Below are 23,398 nucleotides of genomic sequence, written 5' to 3'. Positions count from 1 at the left end.
AGAGAAAATTAGTAAACAACTAGTTCAGAAAATTTCCATAGGGATAAAATTCTCAATAGAAAACATTTGACTCTTCAGATAAGATAAAATCAGTTGTATTTGAATAATATTTCTGATAATTTATCTTTATAGGGAATTTGAGTGTATAGGATAGTCTCAAAGGTAATTATTTTGTTCAGAACCCTCTTGAGGTAGAAGGATCAATATTGAAATGTTAGATGAATCATTTGTTTTTAGAAGAGAAATAAAATTGTACTTTTTCATTGTTAATATAAACGCTTATGAAAATCATTTTAGCTAAAAAGGGATGTCTACTAATTGACTAGCACTAAGGGATAAGAATACAATAATTGTAATACTCTCATGCACTCAAAGAAGTCTACAAATTTTTGTGTTGAAGCAATATTTTTTGGGAAATACAATATTGTAAAGCATACATGACTGAAACTTGTCAATAATAGTAGGGAATCATTAAACAAAAGGATATATATATATATATATATATATATATATATACATACATATATATATATATATATATATATATATACATACATACATATATATATATATATATATATATATACATACATATATATATATATATATATATATATATATATATATATATATATATATATATATATATATATATATATATATATATATATATACCAGAATCAAGAGAAGATTGTGTGTCTTAACGAGGATCCATCCTTGTATATAGCTAAACAAATTATATGACTAAATCAACCTCACCATTTACATGAAGAGCTTGCATAACATGGCCATCATTCTTTGTTGGGATGCAAAATTTGGGCAGGTGCTACCAAATTATTTGAGTTAATGAAGGACATACATTTTGTAAATCACTAGTCATTTACAAACATGACAAGAAAAAAAATTCATAACAACAAGATACTAGTTCAATGTTCAAAAAAACATATAGCATAATAGTATATACTTGTAAGCTCTAGGAAGTATATATTGATACAATGTTCAACCAATATATGGTACAAAGATATTGTTCCACTCTATTATTTCTTTTCTTGAAATAAAATGAATAATATTACTGTGATGATCTTATGAATTTATGTCATTTTGACCTCAAATCTAAGACCTACCTTTGAGGGCCATTCCCACATGCTGATAGCACAAAGATTTTGAAGGAATTAATATAGGAAATGACTTTCTATGTATGCTACCTCTCTCTACATTTTCCTGCTTACTCATTGTTCCTTTAATATATGTTGTCCATTGAATAAGTGGGTGTATTCCATTGCCAGATTAACCCGTAGTGGTAATGAGTCACAAGGTCTTAAAATGTCTTGCTAGTAGATTGGAAAAACCTTACCTGAGAAAATCCTGATCTGAGCATAGATACCTCTAGTAAAATATTCAGAACGAATCCATCTTCCTAAATATTTCCATATACATTTTATCAAGAAATTCATCAAGCAATCTCTCTCTCACTCACGCACACAACAGAAGCAATACGTGATAAAAGTTTATAATTTGTAGAAATTGTTAAGATTTTATGACCAAAGTGTCATTCATGGTGCAATTCAATGAATATTTAAAATAAAAAGAAAACTTTCATGAACATGAGATTGTCACAAACCATTAGTTTGGATTAATATTTGGCTAGTAACAACCTATAGGCGATTTCAAGCTCCTAGATTAGATCAACAATATTAGAAGTCGAAGCATGAGCCAATGCCCCTAAAAACTTCCATATTTAATGAATTATTAAGAAACATTATTAACAATCCAAGGAGAGACTTTCCAACTAAGGAGGAGGATTTGATCGTGTTGCTTCTTGACTGCTTCAAAACAAAACCCAAATTGTTGTTGCCTACTCCTATTAAGGGATTCTTCTTACTTGTTTGTGAAGTTGCTCATCTTCACTGTAGTAGCCTGGGACATACATCTCCAATTAGGGAGATTTTCTCCTTCCCTATGACTACCTTCTCCTATTAAGGGATTTTTCCTTCTTGTGTGTTAACATTATAATCATCATTGGAGTGAAACTTGAAACCTGGAACATACTTTTCCAACTAGGAACATTTTCTCCTTCCCTACACTTTCCTACTACTACTAAGGGATTTTTCCTACTTGTGTGTGAAGTTTCCCATCATCACTGGAGTGAAACTTGCATCTTAGAACATACTTCTAGAATTACAGATGTTTTTTCCTTCCCTATGCCTTCTATAGGCCACTTCTACCACATTACAAATTCTAGGTGCCATGACAAACCTTTTTGTCATCTCAATTGTGTCCATATTCATCCTTACAACCTCAAGGGATTAAAAGAGCCTCCAAGAACTATTGTCCAAATGAGTTTCCATCTTGCTCATTGTCATGGTGGACAACCACAACTTTCTTAGGGCAGAGTAGATTAATAAGGTGCAAAATAGAGGCTATTAGGTGCTTCGAGAGTAATCCTTGCATTTCAAGAAAATAGTTCACTGCTATGGTTTCTTCTTCTTTCAGGTTTTACATTGAATGATTCAGATCTTCATTCTATGGGATTTCTACCACATGAACTGTGAACAAAATATTCAAGTTTTCTACAAAAATACACAAATTCTCCCTTATCAAATGCATTTCCATTGATTCATATCATATTGTTGTTAGATTGAGTGTTGGAGGGCCTCCTGACCTTAATGCAATCTCTTGTAAGAAAGAAACACCATATTCAAGTTTTCTACAAAAGTACAAAAATTATCCCTTTTAAAATGCATTTCCATTTATTCATATCCTATTATACTGTTGTTAGATTGAGTGTTGTAGGCCCTTGTAGCCTTAATGCAATCTCTTATAAGAAAGAAACCCATTGTCCTTTGAGGCCCATATCAAAGTCAATAAAACAAATTTTTTCCACAGCTTCCAAAGCATCCAAAAGATACTAATTTGCCGAAAAATTTGAAAAGTAAGTGATAGGAGGGATTTCAAAAAAGTTGTTACATGCATTAATCATGTGAACTAGTTGGAGAGCAGGAAGGTTAAACTTTGAGTTAGTTTTTTTTCTACAAAAGTACACAGATTCTCCCTTATCAAATGAATTTCCATTGATTCATATCCTATTGTCGTTAGATTGAGTGTTGGAGGCCCTCCTCACCTTAATGCAAACTCTTGTAAGAAAGAAGCCCATTGTCCTTCGAGGCCTATATCAAAGTCAATAAAATGAATTTTTTCCACAACTTCCAAAGCCTCTAAAAGAAATTGATTGGCATAAAATTTTGCAAAGTAAGGGATAGGAGGGATTTTAGAAAAGTTCTTATATGCATTAATCTCGTGAACCAGTTGGAGAGGAGAAAGGTAAGGCTTTGAGTTAGATTTTTTAGTAATTAAACGCCACCAAGTGCCTCTTTGAAGTAATATATGCCCCTCTACATAGCCTTCCCACAAGGTGAACCACTGATTTCTTAACTACATCCAAGACTACCATGCCTTGGTGAGTCTGCAGAGACCATTCTTGCTTCACTGGGGAAAACAATGGATCCCTGTCACTTCTATTAATCATTGTTTACCATGCATGTTGAAACTCTTGTTGTTGCATCTGCTGCTAGTGCACTGATTTTTCAAATGCTTGAAAGCCCTTGTGAGCAACGCCTGTAAGACCTTCAGGGGCTGAAGGCATAAGGAAAATTTTTTTTTTCTCAAGATGACCTGTGGATAGACATCCAGAAACCTTACCGGCAATTACGCTTTGGAAAGGCAGACATGGACTTCTCCGTATCCTTGCTTTCCAAGCACATGGAAATATAATTAGCCCCACTGACAATAGACTGATAGACATTGAGCCAAATATTGCATTCTCCAGGTAGGAAAAGGGAGAACTTGCATACCTTTTGGGAGAATTGCATTCTCTAAACGGGAAAAGGGAGAAGTTGCATACCTTTTGGCTGATTTTATTTTTTAGGACATCAGGTTCGTGTGCAACGACCACAATGAGCTGTTGCAATTGAAGCTCATTGTCCCTTGAAAAGGACATTGTACTGATACCAAGAATCATGTTTTATCGACTTCCCCTCATCGCACTAGTTAGTTACACATAGCCGACAGTTGGTGAAGCAATCACACTTGGAAGCCCAAGCATCCATGACTTGCAAATAGATGGGCATATACCCCAGGAGAGCTTGAGTGTTGTCACAAGGATACACAAGCAACCTACAGTCATAGCCCCCCATCCTTGAAGTACCAACTCCATATCAACTTTTCCTTAACCTTCTCAAACTAAGAAATCGTCCACCGACATACCATTGCACAATCACCCTGTTGCTCCACCACACCACCACCAATTGTTGGGCCCTCCTTCCCGCGTCTCCTCTTTCCCAGCCCCTCGCTACAGTCTTTTGATTCTCTATGCAACCAAACATCAACCCCTCCTCCGCCCCTTGCATACCAAAGGCAACAGACACATATAAACCCTTTCGAGTTTAGTTATCGATAGCGATTAAGATAGGTGGGTACAAAACTACCCCTTCCAGTTTAGTTATCGACACTGATCGACGTCGGAGCTTGCAAAACTACCTTTTAGTGCAACCCACCATATGATGATGAACCACGAAAATTGTTTGATTTGTCTAAAAGAGTATTGACGATGCACGAAGGCACACCGTGACACAAGAGAGAGTTCTTCCCAAAGGAATGTCTTAGGGCATAAATATTTATATATCTATTTGTAATATTGATAATTTAAAACTAAAAAAAGAGGAATAAAAGTCTAACCACATAAAAACATTAAAACCTTTTACTTAATAAATTATATACACATTATTATTAAATCCTAAGGGATTATAATTCTTTGTTATTCAAAAAATCAAAATTCTAGAAAAAGACATATCCAAAAAAGGCCCTGTATCCTTACTGTTTAGGCTTTTCTCTCTTTATTGTTTAGGTTTTTCAGTACCGGCGGCACGTGACACCATTAACAACTAAAAGTTTAGGCTTTTCTCTCCCTATTGTCTAGGTTTTTCACTGGCTCACGTGACACCATTAACAAATAAAAGGAAGGTGCTTTATTTATGCAGCATGCATTAATGTAGTTGGCATGTAATAATGATATGGTTTTGGGAAGTAATGTTTCGGAGTTTTAATGATATGGTTTTGGGAAGTAATGTTTTGAGTTTTAATTAGAATAATATTTTATAACTAAATTGTATTTTTAATATAAAATTGAATATAATTATGGGTAAAAATATATAAATTGAATTATTTAAATTTATATTTTTCCTCATTTAATTTAAAAAAAAATAAAATAAAAATAATTCATTTAAAGTACAAACTACTGCAATGAAAATGATTATATGTCCTTTTTCTTCCCATTCTGAATTATTATACAATACTCATGAAAATAAAGGTAATCTGTTCATTCACTTTCATTGAGAAGTGAAAACGAGAACGCAAATTTCTATCTCGCCTTTGGCTTCCTCTATATCCAACTAGTATATTGATATTAACGAGTAGTCTATACAGTAGCATGAAAACATTAAAAAATATTCTCTTTCTCGCTTGCGCTCCACTGCCACAACGTAAATACTATAATCTACATTCGCCACTCGCGCTCCACTTCCACAACACCTTGTCCGATTACACCATGCAATGGAAGCTCAATTCCCTATCACATTCTGAATTATATATTTCTATACATACACAAACAGCCATAAATGTATTCTAAATATTCATCAGAGGGGCAATACATTTATGGGAGTGTTTGGACAACTCGGAGCTAACGGAATTCAATTACGTTAGATTTGAAAGCATGGCCTAGAATTCTGTAGACCGGCAGCCTTGCAGGTCACATAGACAACCTGGCAGACGTGATATTTTAGCTTCTTGGCTCCCAGGTCTTTCCAAAAGGGCACGCGGGGTTGGGGTTGGGATTCTTCTCCGGAAAGGACGCCGTCTCCACGCTATCACATACGCCTAACCCTATAATCTTCGTCCCGTCAATCGAGTCAGAGAAGGAGTATGATAATATGCCCTTCAGCCCAGAGTAGTATGACTTGAGTACGGCCAGGCAGCAGTATGAAAGAAAGTCCTGTTTATTCCAGCTCGACATATACATTCTGCGCAGGCTAACGATATCGCTCAGCGATAACTGCGCACAGGGAACGCCTCTGCTGAGCTCCTGTGAACTCTGCCGGAACCAACCCGAGTCTACTATTTTGACGGCGCAATCAATACCCTTTGTGAACGCCGCTGCCTGATCACGCAACAAAATCGATGGCCACGGCAATTTATGAGCTGTGTCCGATCTGCGTTTCTGATCACATGATTATTATACAGAGGGAAGGAGAAGTAACCCACCTCCGGCCGATTTAACGTCGCTCTATTAACGGCATCTGATTCCCCAATCGACACTGCGAAGACTGCGGCCTGCAATTGCAGAGATGTTGGCGAGATAAGAGAAATAAAAAAATGTAGAAATGAGATTGCGATTAGATATGATGCATACATACCCATGAATGTTGTAGGCTTTCAAGAATGGCCACTTTGATATTACTTTTCTTCTCAAGGAGAGCAGCTACTCTGGCCAAGTGGGCGACTGCATCATGAATGTCGCAGCTACCCTGAGGCTTATAGACGCCGAATGAAACCCACCCTAAGCCTTGGCTTTGCTGTGGCTGATTTGAGGAGGAGGAGATTATTTCGTTCGGTTTCTTCGGCTCCATAGATGACGGGAGGAAGCACGCTGGATAAAACGGGCGATATCGCTCGTCCAGACTCGATAAGGTAATGAGCAGAGGTTTCCATTTGGGCGTTTAAAGCGTCGTGTCCATGATGTAATGGAAGAAATAATCGCAATATCCAACACGCGGTTTCGTCCAACGTGTGAAAATACGTTAATTTCGTCGAGAAGAATGATGCATAATGCTTAGCGTCCGAGTCAGATATGTGAGAAGCTTGCCTCAAAAGCAAGTTCATCGAGCAATGATTATCATATATAATGCTCCTCTCAAAGAAGATGGGGCGAAGATTATCATGTGTAACGGTCCTTCGTGATAAAGGTGGATAGAGAATCGAAAGGTTACGGCTCTATTCCCTCAGAGCAAAACTTGTATCGAGACCAGATCCATCAGAGTTCCAACATTTTCCAAACGCTCATTTTTCTGGAAATTTTTACATTAGATTTTTCTGGTCAATTTTTTTTAAAATCCAGCAAGAATTATTGAAATTATAGGTTTATTGAAATTATAAGTTTGATAGGTAATTTTGTATAATCCAAATGGCCTAAAATTTTTTAAAGGTATTGAATCTATATCTACAATTAAAGAACTAATTTAAATAACATAAATCAAAATTTCACCTCGAATTTTTATACCATATTTCTACAACAAAAAAATCTAAAAAATCACACTAAAACCAACTCCAACTTGTAATATGAAATTTTAAAAATACCCAATAAATGGTACAAAAATCTCGAATTGAGAGATAGCATGGTCCCTTAATCATCATCTGTAATGGCAGAAATGAATGAGAATCTAGTTTCGCTTTTGATTCCATCTTCATCGTAGGATTCAAAGAACACGTTTTAAAAAGCGCTCACCGTCAATGACCTGTAATACAATGGCTTATAAATGGTCCTGAGCGGTTGCGGGCAGCGCCTAACTAGCCATATATCAAGTATTAAATCATCCGGAGATGCAAGCGATATAGCTCGTTAACACACAAAATGCAAAACTCATCACTAAATAAAAAAAGACATTTTGGGTGTTAACGAGCTATATCGGATGCATCTCCAGATGCATTTAATATCTCCGGATGCATTTAATACTTGATATATGGCTTGTTAGACACTGCAGTTTGCAACATGGCTTCCACCCAGAATGGTTACTCGTAGATATTAAACAAAATAATTCATATTTAATTATTATTTTAAAAGTAGTTAAAAATCAAGCTTAATATTTACGATTTTCAACTAAACATTTTATTATATAGATTTAGAATATTTATACGCTATAAAATTCGAAATAGGTGGACAAGGTTAACATGTAAATTATGTTTTGAAGCTATTAAATTTTAATAATATAAATTAACAATTTATTTTGTTTCAATCATTTTATTATTTGTGAAATATCTATTTAATATAACTTGGAATGTAGTTTTTTTTTTTGTTTTTAATGATGAAATTTTTTTTTATAAAAATATAATTTAATTATTACTCAGAATTGATTAATTAAAAATATAATATAATATAATAAATTTGTTTATATTAATATTTTGTATAATAATTTATGCCAAATGATAACTTTATTTATCGAGATTACTTCAAAATTAAAAAATTCAATATATTTTAAACACCATATTTAGTTGTCTATGGGATCATTTTAAGCTTGTAAATAGATTACTATTATTATTTCGTTTTATTATTAACTTATAAATTTCTATAATTTTATAATAAATTTATATTTAAAATATTTCAATCCTATTAAATTTCTAATAAATTCCGATAAAATTGATTCGTAAGGTACGCATTTTTATTAATGTATTTTGTATGATATTGTGACAGTTTTAAAATAATGCCACGTTTAGAAATGTAAAGCCATACCAGGAACTTTTTAAAATATAAGAGTTCTCATTATAATTTTTTTTTAGAATAAAATGCGTTGACATAGTATTAGAGTAATTTTAAGTTTACAAATATATGGTTCCAATAAATCATAAAATGCGATTCAAATTTTTCACTATATTATTGATTAACTCATTTATTTATTATTAAATTATTTAGTCTAATAATCAGTTAGGTTAAAATTATTAGTAATTTAAATAAAAAATATTTTTAAAATTAATAAAAAATTTATTTTATTTTATTTTATTAAAACTAGAAATTAATAATTAATATTTTTGAGTTTGAATTTTAAATATAATATTATATAATCATTTTATACCACTTATTTAGTAGTTGATACTTTTATTTTTATTTAAAAATATTAAATTGAAAAAAATTAATATATTGTAAAATATATACAAAATCAATAAATAAAACATTAAATTAAAATTATTGTTAGAATAAAAGAGTTTATAAAATTCCCTAAAACATTTTCCATATTTTTAGAAGGCTAGGAATAAGAACAAAAGCTTTTTTAATTGGTTGCTAAAAATTCTAGTAATTGGGAAGTTTTTAGGGAGTTTCAACTAGAACAAAAAAATTGGGACATGGAAATTGATTTTCAATACATCAAATTCTAAACTTATATTTTATTTTTTATATCAACTAAAAAATTTTATTTTTAATATTGATAAATACAATTAAAATGTAATTAGAATATTTTAGTTTGATTTGTTTAGTACATAATTTGTTTCCCTATTTGTATGAGTTCACATTTAAAATTTTAATTAATATTTAAAATTATAATTAATATTTAGAAAATACAAATTCTTTAAATATTCTAGTTTTAATTAAAAATACAAATATTTTTAATATTTATTTAATTATTGAAATATTTTATTAAACTCATCGGAAAGAATGGAAGTCGTTCTAAGTTTTGATCGCGTGATGCATTCAGCACGCTACAACGCCGGTCGAGGGGTTCCGGACTAGAGCCGAAATGCATTCATACCAGCGGCCAGTTTGGATGGCGAAGACGCCGCATTACACTCTATCAGGACAGTGAGGCGGCATCATTCCTGGCTTGGCTTTCAACGAAAATCCGGGATAATGCGGTTGGAGACAAGGGTTTCAATAGTCTTCGGCACTCTGGTACCCTTTGCGTTGGATGATTTCTTTGTGGCAGAGAATCCGTCGTTCCCAGAAGGCATAGAATGGCTTCAGGCATCTTGCATGGAACCCAAATCATGGCGCGTCTTGCATGGAACCCAAATCCTGGAACTCAATGTTCTGAATCTGCTCAGTGGGGTCACATATCTGCCTTTATTACAGATCTGCAGCCTTCGAATCCTCAAGATCCGACGTCAAGGGTCATGGTTCTACTCTGAATCGGGAGTACTGACTGTGCATGGTAGTCAGATGATCAGATCTACAGTTAAACCATCAAATGAGGAGCCCAGAAGATCTTGGGGCCTTAAAAATACCCAGATCAATGGACAAGCAGCTTGTAGGAGGCAAGTTCAGACGAGATCAACTCTGAAGCAGCTTTCGATCGTGAACCAGATGGATCTGCCTGAAGAACCTCATGCATTCCAGATCCAAGTTAATCTTTCCCGCAAAACGACAATGCTATGGGTTTGCGCAATAGATCTTGTGCAGGATCTTCTGCAAAAACTTGAATGCCGGCAGGGGATTCCCTCCTCCTGCCTCAGATTTTTGTATAAGGGTAAGCAGCTTATGCATTCCCTTCCTCTTTCTTTTTACAGCATTCAAAAGGACGCGTCTGTTGGGGTTTCTTTCCGTCTAAGAGGTGGTTCATTTGGGCAAACCTCCTCTGCCCCATCTTTCTCTTACAAAGATGCGGCACGCAAAAACGCTGCCCAACCTCAGTTCTCTTCAAAGGCATCCCAGCTAAATGAAGCTCCAAAGTCGTTTCTGGTAGACAAATCAGAGGAAATTCCCTCAATCGACTTCTCTAACCCTAGGGTTGAAAGCCGCTACCAGAGCTTTGCAGAATCCGCATTGATTTGCAGATTTAATGGCCTATGGCCTCGCACAGCAGATCTTTATCAATGGATCCACTCCTCTTGGACTAAAAAGTGTAAAATCTTCTTATGTTCAAAATGTTTTTTCCTGGTGCTTTTTGAATCAAGCGAAGACTACCAGAAAGCCTTAACGGGAGGCCCTTGGTTCTGGGGTTCAGCTGGGCTTTTTCTAACCCCCTGGTTTCCTGACTTCGACCCCTCTACAGCAGTCATCTCCAAGCTTCCCATTTGGGTCAGGCTCCCGAATCTTCCGGCACATTTTTGGGATTTCTCTGTCTTCCTAGCTATTGGAAACACTTTGGGACGATACTTGGCTACAGATACCTCAAGAAGGGAAAATGGTCTCTACACTTATGGCAGACTGTGTGCAGAAATAGATATCAGCAAAGGACTGCTGGATCAGATTAATCTCAAGTTTGGAGATTTCCATTGGACTCAACCACTGGATTACGAGAACACAGCCTTCCGCTGTCGCCATTGTCATCAAACAGGGCACCTTCAGAGTACATGTTCACAGCTCAAAGATAAAAAGAAGAATCTGAATCGTAAGCCCAAATCCAAGAGATGGAATCCTTTTGAACCACCCCGTCCGCTGGACGATTTAGGCTTCTCGAGTTCGGAGGAGGAGGAATCTGAGGCAGATGTGCAGGTTGATGAGGAAATTGAAGCTGATCTACAGAATGAGGAAATTCCGAAGGACGCCCCCTCGGCTCACCAGGAGGCTCCCTCTAACCAGCAGATTTCTCAGAAACGTACCCATTTCTCTTCGTCCTCAGACTCTGACAAGGATGATCAACCATCAGGACAAAATAATCTACAACTTGTCATGACACAGGCAAACTCCATTGGGTGGATAAAAGTGAGCAAGAAAAAAGGCAAAAAATGTCGATTTGCAGGAAACAACCCTTTGGGGTAGCCTTTTGATCAGTACTTTCCTTTGTATTCCTTTGCTTCTATGACCTGTCCCTTGTCTGTCTATTTGGAGCAAGGTTGATTCCCTATCACCTTCGGTTCCATTGCTTCTCTGCTAAGCCTATTTCCAGGCTTGATTGTACTGTATTTTCCATCACTTAATAGAATTAGTCTTTACTCAGAAAAGAAAAAAATATATATATATATATATATATATATATATATATATATATATATATATATATATTTATATTTATTTATTTATTTAATTATTTAATTATTACAAATATCTATTTTATTATATAAAAAAATTAAATTATTTTAAAATGATTTCAACTAATAAATAAGTCACATGTAAAATTTTATTTCAAAAATTTATTTAAATAAAAATACTTATAATACTCATTTTATAGTTTTTAATATAAATTAACTTATGATGCATATATGTTTGGGCTTAAACAATAAAATCTAATATATCAACTTTTGAGCGTGTTGCTAAGCTTAATTAATTATATTAATGATTTTCACTGTACTTTTGGAATTAGTAATATAACTAAAAGCCCTTGATGGGGTGTCCATGTGTTGGTACAAATGGCATGTCATCGGCTATCCAGGCCTACCTCCCCTCTACGCACATATTAATGTCGCAATGCTAACAAGACTCGATACTTAGTCCTCTGGTGTGACACTCCTCCTCAAGCACTCTGAGGATAAATGTGAACCCTCATACATGATTTGGCTCAATTCAATAGTTTGGGCAATGACTTTGGGTGGTAGGGAGTTTGATAGTGGTCGGGTCTGTGTTTATCATTCATCACTGCAGCTTTGGCCTTGGGTGAGAAAGGAAGACGACACTTGTAGTAGCTTGAAGTGAATTGACACCAGTCTCCTCATCTGTCTTTAGGACCCTGGTAGGTAGACAATCACAGTTCGGTTCTGCACCATCACTTTTGGTCGAAATGAGCCCTTTTTATCACTCTGCCAGCTCCTAGATCCTCTCCCACTCGAGCGGACCACCGCACATCTTTGCAAGTGTGTGGGTTTTATTTGGAATTTGGTAATTTATGCTTTGAGGTTAGGCCTCACCTTTGTTCCAAAGGAACTTACAGTCTCTTAGACATCATTTGTGGGTGGGGGTTCTTTTCATGTGTGGCTTTGGGGTGGTGTCTCAGAAGTATTTTTCTCCAGCACATACGCTCGATAAACGGGAGCCCCTATCGCCTTCTCGGTAGTAGTATACGGATAGTGACTAATCCCTGCTTGGGTTTGTTGTTCTGTGGGTCCCGACTATATTACTTCCTTTGATGGTATTCGACAACTTTCTTTGTGTGCTCCCCCTATTGTGAGTCACCACCATCCATGCACACAAAATGCCATGCCAGCGAGGCCGCCCTCATTGTGGACAGGAGCATCAGGCCCAAGCAGGGTGTCTTGTACGTGGCCATCATTCATCCTCCACTGCCTCTTCCAGATAGGAAACAAAGGATGATGAGGCTCTTTCTCTAGCTAATTCGCCAGGCCACCTAGTAGCTCCTACTTCTATGGAATCGATCGCTGAGAAGCTGTGACACATACAATTTGACATCGACATTCTCCGGGACCACACATACAAAGACCATGATGAAATTGTTGCCTATCTAACTAGCATTCAATACAAACAAAATAACATTATGGAGTAGTTGGACAACCTCTCGCACAACCAACATCGCACAAACGACCATCTCTGTAGCTTAGAGGCACAGGTGGAACATATTGATTTCCACATTCATGATCGTGTTGGATACTTTCCATCTCCCCCTGTAATGCTCCCCCACCCCCCTCCTTGATATGCTGCCATTAGTTTAGATTTCTTTTTGTGTCTCTCATAGTATGCTAAGGCCTCAAAGCCATCTGAAACTAATGTATGTAAATTGTGTATCTTGGTATTCTACAGCTCTTAATATCGAAATGTCTAGTTGAAATGAGAAAACGGGGGATGTTGAAAACATTTTTGTATGCTATGCTATTTTAAACATCTAATAAAAAACTTTTTGAACGACAAAAAAAACATATAACCAAAAAATTATTTCAATTGTATGTATATATATATATCTATATCTATATATATATATATATATATATATATATATATATATATATATATATATATATATATAATTTTAATAAAAATTAATAGAAGCCAAAACTTAATAAACTAACATTAAAAATTAGTAGTCACTTGAGCTCTCTCTCTTCTTTTATAGCAATTTAGCACTCAAACTTTTTCCTTAGCTATTTCACAACAATTGTATCCTTAGGAAGGAATATGGTGTAATCATTTGAGCATTAAAATATCATCTCCTAAGGAATCCCTCATCAAAAAAGTTGGTTTTGGTGGGAAGGCAATGTATAAATTTAGAGTTTAGAAATAATTTGTGTTTTGATTGTTCTTCTAAAAGTAACCCAATGGTGGTAGGTGGGGGCAGGAAGGCGAGGGCTCGAGCGGCAGGGGGGCAGGTGTTTTTTTCCCGTGTAGAAAAAATGGATCTTTATATTTCTTGGAGTGTGTGATGGGAATCCAATGACTAAGATGAAGCATATGGTCTCTTTCAATGGCTTTATCTATCGTGGGGAAAACGGATTACAAGGGGAACAATTATTAGGATTCAAATATTATTATAGGCCAAATTTGGAAAGGTATTATCCCGAGGAACTAGTGAGTTAGTTCATTTTTTCTTCAAATAGTTCACTTCTTACCCAATTTCCATAGTTTAATTGTTACCATATTTTGGTACATAATAATCTCATGGAAAATCAAATGTAAGATATGGAAATTAGTATGGAGGGGGAATAATTCTTATCAATGATAAGATAATCTATCACCCTATACACTGAATAGGCATACATTAAGAAAAGAGTGTTTCATATGACAATTAGAAAAAAGGTACGATGATATGGAGATTAGTTATTTTTTATGGAAGTTGCAACCTCTACTGTTGGCATTCCTCCTCATGTAGTGGGGCAGAGGACAACCAACTTATATACTCATTACATTGAAGTGCATGTTTTGCAGATGAGAATATGCAGTTTGTAGAGGATGAGATGCAATGGATATTAATGCAAAAATGAACGAACATGGGTGGGAGTACAAAGTTTCTTTATGAAACCTTAGGAACAGTATCTTACTTGACCTTTGGAGGAAACTAGTTGATATGAAGCTATGGGAATCCAAGCTCTTGGTGCTCAAGGTATCATTCAATTGTCATGAGAAATGTTTGGAATGTGATTATTTAAGAGACGAAAGGAGAAATGGGTGGAAAAATCCTCAATTCCCCTCATGGCAATGTATAGGTTTGATAACTCCCTATCACTCCTTACCTGACATGATTGGATTAATTAATGGCTTTATTTTGGTTCTTGGTGGCATGAAAATTAATGAAAATTTACATTCCCTCAGTTAGATTATGGAAATTGTTTCCTTGAGGCCATTAGGTTGGTTTTCTTGGTCCTAATTTGGGACATAGAGCCTCAATGTTTCCTCCATATCCTCTTTGTTCTATTTATTCCCAAATTACAATTTTGTATTGAATTAGTCCTCCCTAAATACTTTTCTAAATTATAGGCCACTCCTCTCTAGTTACACATCTTTATTATAGGATCCATGCTCTCTAAATGTTAATTTGTGTCTCCTTTCTTCGGATAATAGATAATATCTCCTATGATTAGTGTTTACTATTTAAGTTGGTTTTTTTATATGTGTAGTGTCCTACCCAACTAGGCTTCCATTTCGTCAATCAATATTGGATTCTCACTTTATAATTATGGGGAGTCTTGATAGTTTACTTGATCACATTGAAGTTGGTATATGGACTCAAAGGGAAGGGAGGTTAGATAGCTAATATTAAGTCTTCTCTAAGAGGCTATATTTCCCCTATTTTTGTCATAACTTAGAAGCATTCAATGAAGGTCCCCCATCTAGATTGGGTTGAGGACATTGATCAATTATAGGACCTATTTTGTCTACAAATCCATCATAGGGAGACAATATCCACTATCACTATCTCTATGGAGCTTCTTGTGGATCATAAAGTTAAATTGTAAATAATGGAAGGCTAACTTGTTTCCTCTATCAATGTCTCAATGATCTACAATTATATATCAGATAACTCCATCAACGAAAAACTTAAATTATAACACTATTTTCCTTCCATACATAAATGTATCTATGTCTCCTTTGGAGAACACATTTGGGAAAATAGGAATACTCTCTCTCTCTCACTAATAGTGGATATGCGTTAGATTTTTTTATTATATATTTTCAATGTTTTCTCGAGGATCTATGTAACTAGGAGAAATAGATTTGCAATCATCGTTGTTAGAGAAATCCTGTGGTTAGAAAATAGTAGTTTTTGTATGCAAATAGGCCTTACTTCTCTATAACTCTTACTAATAGTAGCTACCAATTTTGGACTCTTTCATGTATGGTTCTTTTCCCAATTACAAATTTTTATTTAAAATATTATTTTTTTTTTTTTTATAAAATTTAAGAATCTAATAAAATTAACTTCCATAGTATAAAATTTGGATTTCAGTGTTTTTCGCGACTAACTATCCAATAGAATATCTATCACAATTTATAGATTAAAAACAATCTAAGATCAAGACATAAATAGTCATTGGAATATTTTTGATAGTTTATAAATCACTAAAAAGCCAAGATCAAGATATAAATAATCATTAGAGATTTATCACTGTTAACAAATAAATAGTACGTAAAATTTCACCAATTTATACCATACTACTAATTGACCCTATATCTTCAAAAATGACTCCTTGTCCATAGTCTCAATAAATAACGTGACGGATATTTATGGTGTTCAGTATTATTAAAATTATGTGTCTCGCGAATAAAATTTATATTAGAAAATTTGGAAGGCATGTTATTTTATAAACTTATTTTTTATAAGCACAAAGAACTCCTTTCTTTCGTTTATTTTAAAGAAGTGAAATGTTTAGTTTATCTGTTATTGAATTTGCTACAATTGAACACGAAAAGTTGGATAATCTCATTTTATCATAGAGCTTCTGATATCTCTCATGGTCATTTCAAAGTTGAAGCATAGTTCATATAGGCAGAGAACATTCCTATTTGAAGCGACTTCAATCGGTAAACATCGAATGAAAAAGTGTTGCTTGAGAAATCAATTAAGTCATAGTTTTCAACGTTGTTCAAGGAATGTATCGGTCGACCTTCAAATAATCTTCAAACAACAGATGATTTTTTTTGGATTTTAACAGTGCCAGCTAATTGACCAAAAATACTGAAGTACAAGTCCTGAAATGATCAGAATCGCTATAAATTAATCCAACGCAATAATGATTTTGCAGCATCAATTAATAACTTTAGAAATCGAGCACTTTATCAGAGAAGAAGACTAGACATGGAAATCTTACAATTTACATTCCAATGATTAAAATTTATGCATCAATCCAATCCAAGAATCTAGAGGGATTCCATAGATTCTCATTTATTTTCTATCTAAACTTTTACCAGAAATCTAGAACAATTATTGTCGTCATGGGAAAAATGGGCATATCATCATTCTAACACCTCTCACTAATCACAACCTAGATGTTAACTAATTAATACTTATATGTTAACTCTCATGCTTGTCTAAGTTTCAGCTAGGTTTACAAACATGACTCAAATATTTCATTTTGATTTTCTTTGTTATAGTGTAATGATGAAATTTGTTCTTGAACTTGTTGCTCCAAAATTCTTTCTTTTCCTTCTTACTCCATATCATAACACTAGATACTTCTCCTTGTTACAACTAAGATGATGCCAATTCATTTCAACCAATGTCACATGGCTTGGGTTCGAGTTCGGGTTCAACAATGATTAGGTTCGGTTTGAGTTCGAATGTTTTGATGAGGTTCGTCATTAGGTTCATATATATATATATATATATATATATATATATATTAACTATAAAATAGTAAGAAATCAACATTAGTAAACATCTGCAAGGATAAATTACAAGCTTGAGTTATGACAGGAAGTTATGATTTTTGATCTATGGACTTGGTCAATGGCTATGAGGTTTGCTGAACCTCAATTTTTTTTTAAGTTTCACCAAAATCGAACCTCAAGGTTAAAGTTCGACGAACCTTGTGACATAGATTTCAACTCCTTTTTCAGTAGTTCACTTTCATTATTGATAGTTTTTAAGTATAGTTTAATTGACATTTTAACTGAATTATATTCTTCTTTTTTTGTTGCTTCTTCCTCGCTTCTACTAATATCTTGACGTTGAGAAACATTCATGAGATTCACTACATCATCATAATTTGAGTTCTTTATAACTTTATCTCTATCTTCCTCTACCACTTCTTTATACTTAGTTTCATCTTGCTCACCAAATTGATTTGCAAGCAGAGTTACTCTTCCACCTAATAAATCATGTACAAGTTTATTCTCCTACAGAATTTGTAACCATCTTTAACCTGAAAAATTTTCATCATTATATCATGGATCATAAGTTGTTTCATATTCATCATTAAATATTGAATCACAGGGAGTTTCCTTACTATCACATGCTACTCTAAGTTCAGCTACAGACATACTTTTAGTCTTTATCCCAATTGTGATGCTTTCAACACAACCACCAACTTCATCTTTCTCACTCTCCTCCATAGTGTACTTAGTTTCAAAAATATCCCAGAATATCTTTTCATTACATACTTCACCAAATTCATTTAAAATTCTAGAAAAAAATGTTTTCATCAATTGCTGATATAATAAAATATAATAATATTGCTCCCTTCCTCCTATCATGGAGATTAACAAATTCTTCTTGAACATGATGGAATAAATTAGATGAAAAAATTAATTCTACCATTTTATTTGTGCAAGATTCATTATTTATAAATGAAAAACATGGCAAAATCGAAAATAATTGTTGGAAGGTGTCATATATTCCTTCGAATTCCTCAGATTTTAGTGTATTTTGCATTCTAATCCTCAAGTATCAGTTATTTTTCCGGAAACATTTCATATTTTTCTGTAGCTTCTTCCCTTTGACTCTTTCCCCTTAATTGTTTTAGTTCTTTCTGGAACTGCTTAATTCTTCTTTGTCACCCCCATAACTGATATGCAGTTTTCTTCTGTCATCTCCCTATGGCCTGCAAGAACGACAATACAGTCAATGATATTTTATTCAAACCACTTCACACATAGACTTGGCTGTGTTCTCTTCTTCAACACCCATATATAATCCCAGCATCCACATCGATGCAGCACACGAAGATTGGCACTTAGCTCATTTAGCAACAACCACTTTCCAGCACAGTCGCATGCAAAGGTCGATATGCCACTTCCGAAGGCAGTTTTACCACCATAAGAAATCCACTCCACGCTGACCGCTCGACATGCAGATATTGAAGGTAGAATTCCAATGCAATTGCTTGATATCAACATATAGGCCCGACAAAAATTGTTTGTAGTCTCTCCCCAATTCTTCCACACAGATCTTAACAGTGAATTCAAGAAGTCTCTCTACGCACATAAATATTTCACGCTGGATCTCATAGTCCCACAAAAATCAAACTTGGGCTTTGAGAGTCAACAAGAGTGATGCTGCTTCCACCCACTAGCCGCACTACGCAGAGTCACACGAGCCTGTATTCTCTTGTCCTAACCATATATATGAGCCTCCAGTCACACGAGCTTCCGCCCAACACGAGCCTCTAGTCAACACAAAATGCTGCAGAAGTTCTTTGAATGAATGAGACTTGATCTACTAGTCTACATTCACATTCACCGCATGATGCTTTCACTAAGGTCATGAGTCCGATCCTCTCTCACGCTTCACTGTGCCAAAAATCTTGGCATAATTATGCCAAGCAATATCAACGAAGAGAGGATACCACATTGAAGCTTAAATATTACAACTAAAATGAAAACAGCTAGTGACGACAACACCTTCCAACAAATTCGATGGTCTAGATGTGAACTACATAGGCCGATGATGACGATTTGATTCTCTCTCGTACTTCACCTTCTACTACCACCTTTCTTGATTTGACTCCACCATATCTCATATTTCCCTCTTGGTTTTGCTTCACATTATATTCATGTACTCTGTTCTCTCTCATGACAGACATCATCTCACCCTCTCAGAGTCTTCATTGTAACTTCGATCTTGGATTTTTTACTTAGTTCATAGACCTTTATCTATTTCTCTATTTATAGGTTTAAGAGATTTTCACCAACACTCAACTCTTGTAACTCACATGCACCATACCTAGACCAAGGAAAATTTTAAGGATGGAAAGTTAATTTAAAGTTTAGAAATCTTGGCGAATTTCACTAGTACTTAATATGCAATTTGTAAAATGTTTAGCAATGTTTTTGTAAAAGTATTCAAATTTCTAATAATTTTATATATTCTCTATATAAAATTTTGGCAATTCATAAGGTAAACAAACTTTATACTATAAATTTGGGTGAATAATTTTTTGAAAAAATGGAAATTAATGAATTGCTTTTGGAAAAAGAATAGAAAATTTGCCCACTTGCGAATATTAGTCCCTAAAATTTTTCATAACATAGACTTGATCATGCTACTATATCACTTCACATAGGATTGACCACATAACGCAACACCTACAACGAACATGGCTGTCCTTTCCACACTAGACTAGTTGACTACATGCTTTTCTAAATAAATCAGTAATGGCAGGGGTCACTTCAACGAAAAATTTTGAAATAGTCTTCCATGACTATACATGTAGTCGGTTCAAAAATGCCTCTATACTATGGTCAACGAAACATCTAAATGATTCCTACTCACCACTCAGTCATTAATTCATGAAGATGCTAGCACAAGTCTGCAATATAGGTCATGGGTTCCACTAGTCTTAGAGTCAACACCACAGTGGTGACCAAAAATAGATCTTAGCGGCTACACTAGGATCTTTACCGATCGAGCAATTCACCATCTTGGATAGATCACATGCAGACATTGGTCTTATTTCAACACCAGAAATAAATCAGCACACTTATAGTGATGTTACTGAATTTGATATTCAAGAAACAAAATGCTCTCTTAAGAAAATAAAACAACTCCATAACAAATGGCTCAGAAGATATGAGTTTCTAGAAGTCAAAGCAGAGAACACAGCGGGAGGCATTCTCACGCTTTGGAACCCCCAAAAAGTCAGCATTATAGATGCAGAGGCAACGAGAAATTACTTATCAACCATCATTCAACCATTTGGAATGTATGAAACCTTCCTGGTTACGAATGTCTATGGTCCTCAAAGAATTGATGAGAAGCTCAGATTCCTGAACTCTCTGGCAGATCTCTGAAGCAGACATGAAGAAATCCCTTGGGTCATTGGAGGAGACTTTAACATGATTAAATCTCTTTCGGAAAAAAAAGGGGGCACCAGAATCCTCAGTAGAGATTCAATTGGATTCCACTCTTTCACAGAAGACATGAAAATGGTTGATACTGAAATGCAGAACGGTCTTTTTACTTGGAACAATAAAAGAGGAGGCAATGCTCAGGTTGCCTCCAAGTTAGACAGATTTGTGATCTCTGAATAGCTAATACTTACTAATACAGAAATATCCACTACTATTCTCCCATATGGAGGTTCTAACCACTTGTCGATTCAATTAGAAATCAAGGGAATTGATGCTCCCAGAAACAGACCCTTCAGATTTGAGAATATCTGGCTCTCCCACCCAGATTTCATCAGCAACATTGAAAAATGGTGGATGGAAGATCTTCAGGTTCAGGGCTCCAAAATGTTCCTCCTTCATAAAAGACTTCAATACATAAAAATCAAACTCAAGGAATGGAACAAGAAGGATTTTGGTAACATCTTTGTGAACAAAAAATCAGTTGAGATCAAATTGCAGGAATTAAACCAAGCAATGATCACAGATGGTTTTGACAAAACCAAAAATGAGCAAGCTGAAAAACTCAATCTGGATTGGGAGAATTTATGCAATTAGGAGGAAATATTTTGGAGACAAAAGTCAAGAATCCAATTGCCCAAAGAAGGGGAACGAAACACAAAATTTTACCACCATTCCACCTCAGCCAATAGAACGCATAACAGAATCTCTTCAATTTCGAATGAAGATGGGGAGCTCCAAACCTCTCACAAGAATATTGAAAAGGTGTTGGTACAATATTTTAGAGGCATCACCAATGAAAATAATTTAGACAAAGATCACTACATCAAGGAAATTATAAAGAATATTCCCAAGATGGTATCCAGAGAGGATAACTTTAACATGAACAAACCAGTAACCGAAGTAGAGGTCAGTATGGTAATCAAAGACATGTAGAATGGCAAAGCTCCTGGTCCTGATGGTTTCAATGTTGACTTTTTCAAAGCCTGCTGGCAAGTTGTCAAACAGGACATTTTGGAGGTGGTTGAGGACTCCAGAAGAAGCAAATCCATGCTGATAGCCCTCAAAAACTCCTTCATCTCCCTGATCCCCAAGCAAGAATCAGCCCTAACTCGTGATAAGTTTAGGCCCATTGCTTTATGCAATGTTGTTTAAAAAATCATTTCCAAGACCTTGGCCAACAGACTCAAACCTCTTCTTCCTTCTTTGATTTCGGGCGAACAGTCTGGTTATGTTGAAGGAAGGCAAATCCTGGACAATATTATTCAGGCCCACGAGGTTGTTCATTCTCTAACCAGTAAAAGGAAGGCTGGTATGATCATGCAATTAGACATAGAAAAAGCGTATGACAAGGTGAACTGGACTTACCTCAAAAAGGCCCTCTCAGCTTTTGAATTTGATCATGACTAGATCAGATGGGTTATGGGTTTGGTTACTTCCACCAGCTTTTCAATTTTGGTGAATGGATCGCCCTCTGAGATGTTCTTGCATTCCAGAGGCCTCAAGCAGGGTGACCCACTCTCTCCCTTTCTTTTTATCATCATAATGGAAGGATTGGGTTGTACCATTAAAAAGGCTCAAGGCTTGGAAAGATCAACGACCTCCATTTAATGGAGAACGACCAAGCTTTAACTCATCAGCAATTTGTAGATGATACCATGTTGCAGGGTATCCCCACAGTAAAAGAAGCTACATCGTACAAAAAAATCTTAAATTGCTTTGCCTCTGCTTCAAGTATGGAAGTCAATCTCTCCAAATAATTTATTTTTTTCTTAAACACTAACATTGCTATTCAAAGGAACATCTCCAGAATTCTAGGCTTTCAAAGGGAAGTCCTCCAATCAAAATATTTGGATATCCCGCTAATGGATAAACCTTTGCACAAAAGTATCTGGGAATCGGTTCTCAACAAGATGCAAGACAGAATCAAAAGATAGACTTACAAAGCGTTGAATCTTGCTGGCAGATTGATCTTAACGAAGGCAGTTCTTCAATCTATCCCAGTTTTCTTTTTATCAGCCGTACTAGCTCCCAAAGGAGTCTTACATCAATTTAGGAACGTTCAGAGCAAGACAAAATCAAAAGATGGACTTATAGAGCATTGAACCTTGCTGGCAGATTGATCTTAATGAAGGCAGTTCTTCAATCTATCCCTGTTTTCTTTTTATCAGCCCTGCTAGCTCCCAAAGGAGTCTTACAACAATTTAGGAACATTTAGAGAGATTTTCTCTGGGGCAAGGAGGAAACCAGAAAGAAGTGGGCCCTTGATTCTTGGGATAAAATTTGCAAACCTAAGAGTCATGGTGGCCTTGGCCTAGATGATCAGGAGATTCTAAGCAATGTTTTAGGAGCTAAACTATAGTGGAAATGGGTTAAATAACCAGGGGTGCAATGGGCTAAAACCTGGAAAGAGAAATATGAAAACTCCTCGAAAACGAGTGATCTCATCAGAATTTTAGGGAACATAAAAGGCTC

The 23,398-nt window shown here is 35.3% G+C and overlaps 1 protein-coding gene and 1 pseudogene across 1 annotated transcript; both read right to left on the bottom strand.

The window, feature by feature from the left end:
* Positions 1 to 1,749: 1,749 nt before the first annotated feature.
* On the bottom strand, positions 1,750 to 3,802 carry LOC149139557 (scarecrow-like protein 6; annotated as a pseudogene).
* A 2,031-nt stretch (positions 3,803 to 5,833) lies between these two features.
* Positions 5,834 to 6,754, bottom strand: LOC149139556 (uncharacterized). Its single transcript, XM_089450762.1, has 3 exons — positions 6,468 to 6,754; positions 6,316 to 6,384; positions 5,834 to 6,211 (listed from the first exon to the last, which is right to left on the bottom strand). Exons 1-3 carry the CDS (start codon positions 6,678 to 6,680, stop codon positions 5,834 to 5,836), a joined length of 660 nt encoding a protein of 219 aa, XP_089306888.1. The 5' UTR covers positions 6,681 to 6,754.
* Positions 6,755 to 23,398: the final 16,644 nt, after the last annotated feature.

This window comes from Pinus tabuliformis, chromosome X (genome assembly GCF_031772625.1).
Source record: "Pinus tabuliformis cultivar Carrire ecotype Pingquan chromosome X, CPIR1, whole genome shotgun sequence".
In the NCBI taxonomy this organism is placed as follows: Eukaryota; Viridiplantae; Streptophyta; class Pinopsida; order Pinales; family Pinaceae; genus Pinus; species Pinus tabuliformis.
Note: the sequence above shows the minus strand (reverse complement) of the source record. Positions and strands in the feature narration are given on the sequence as shown.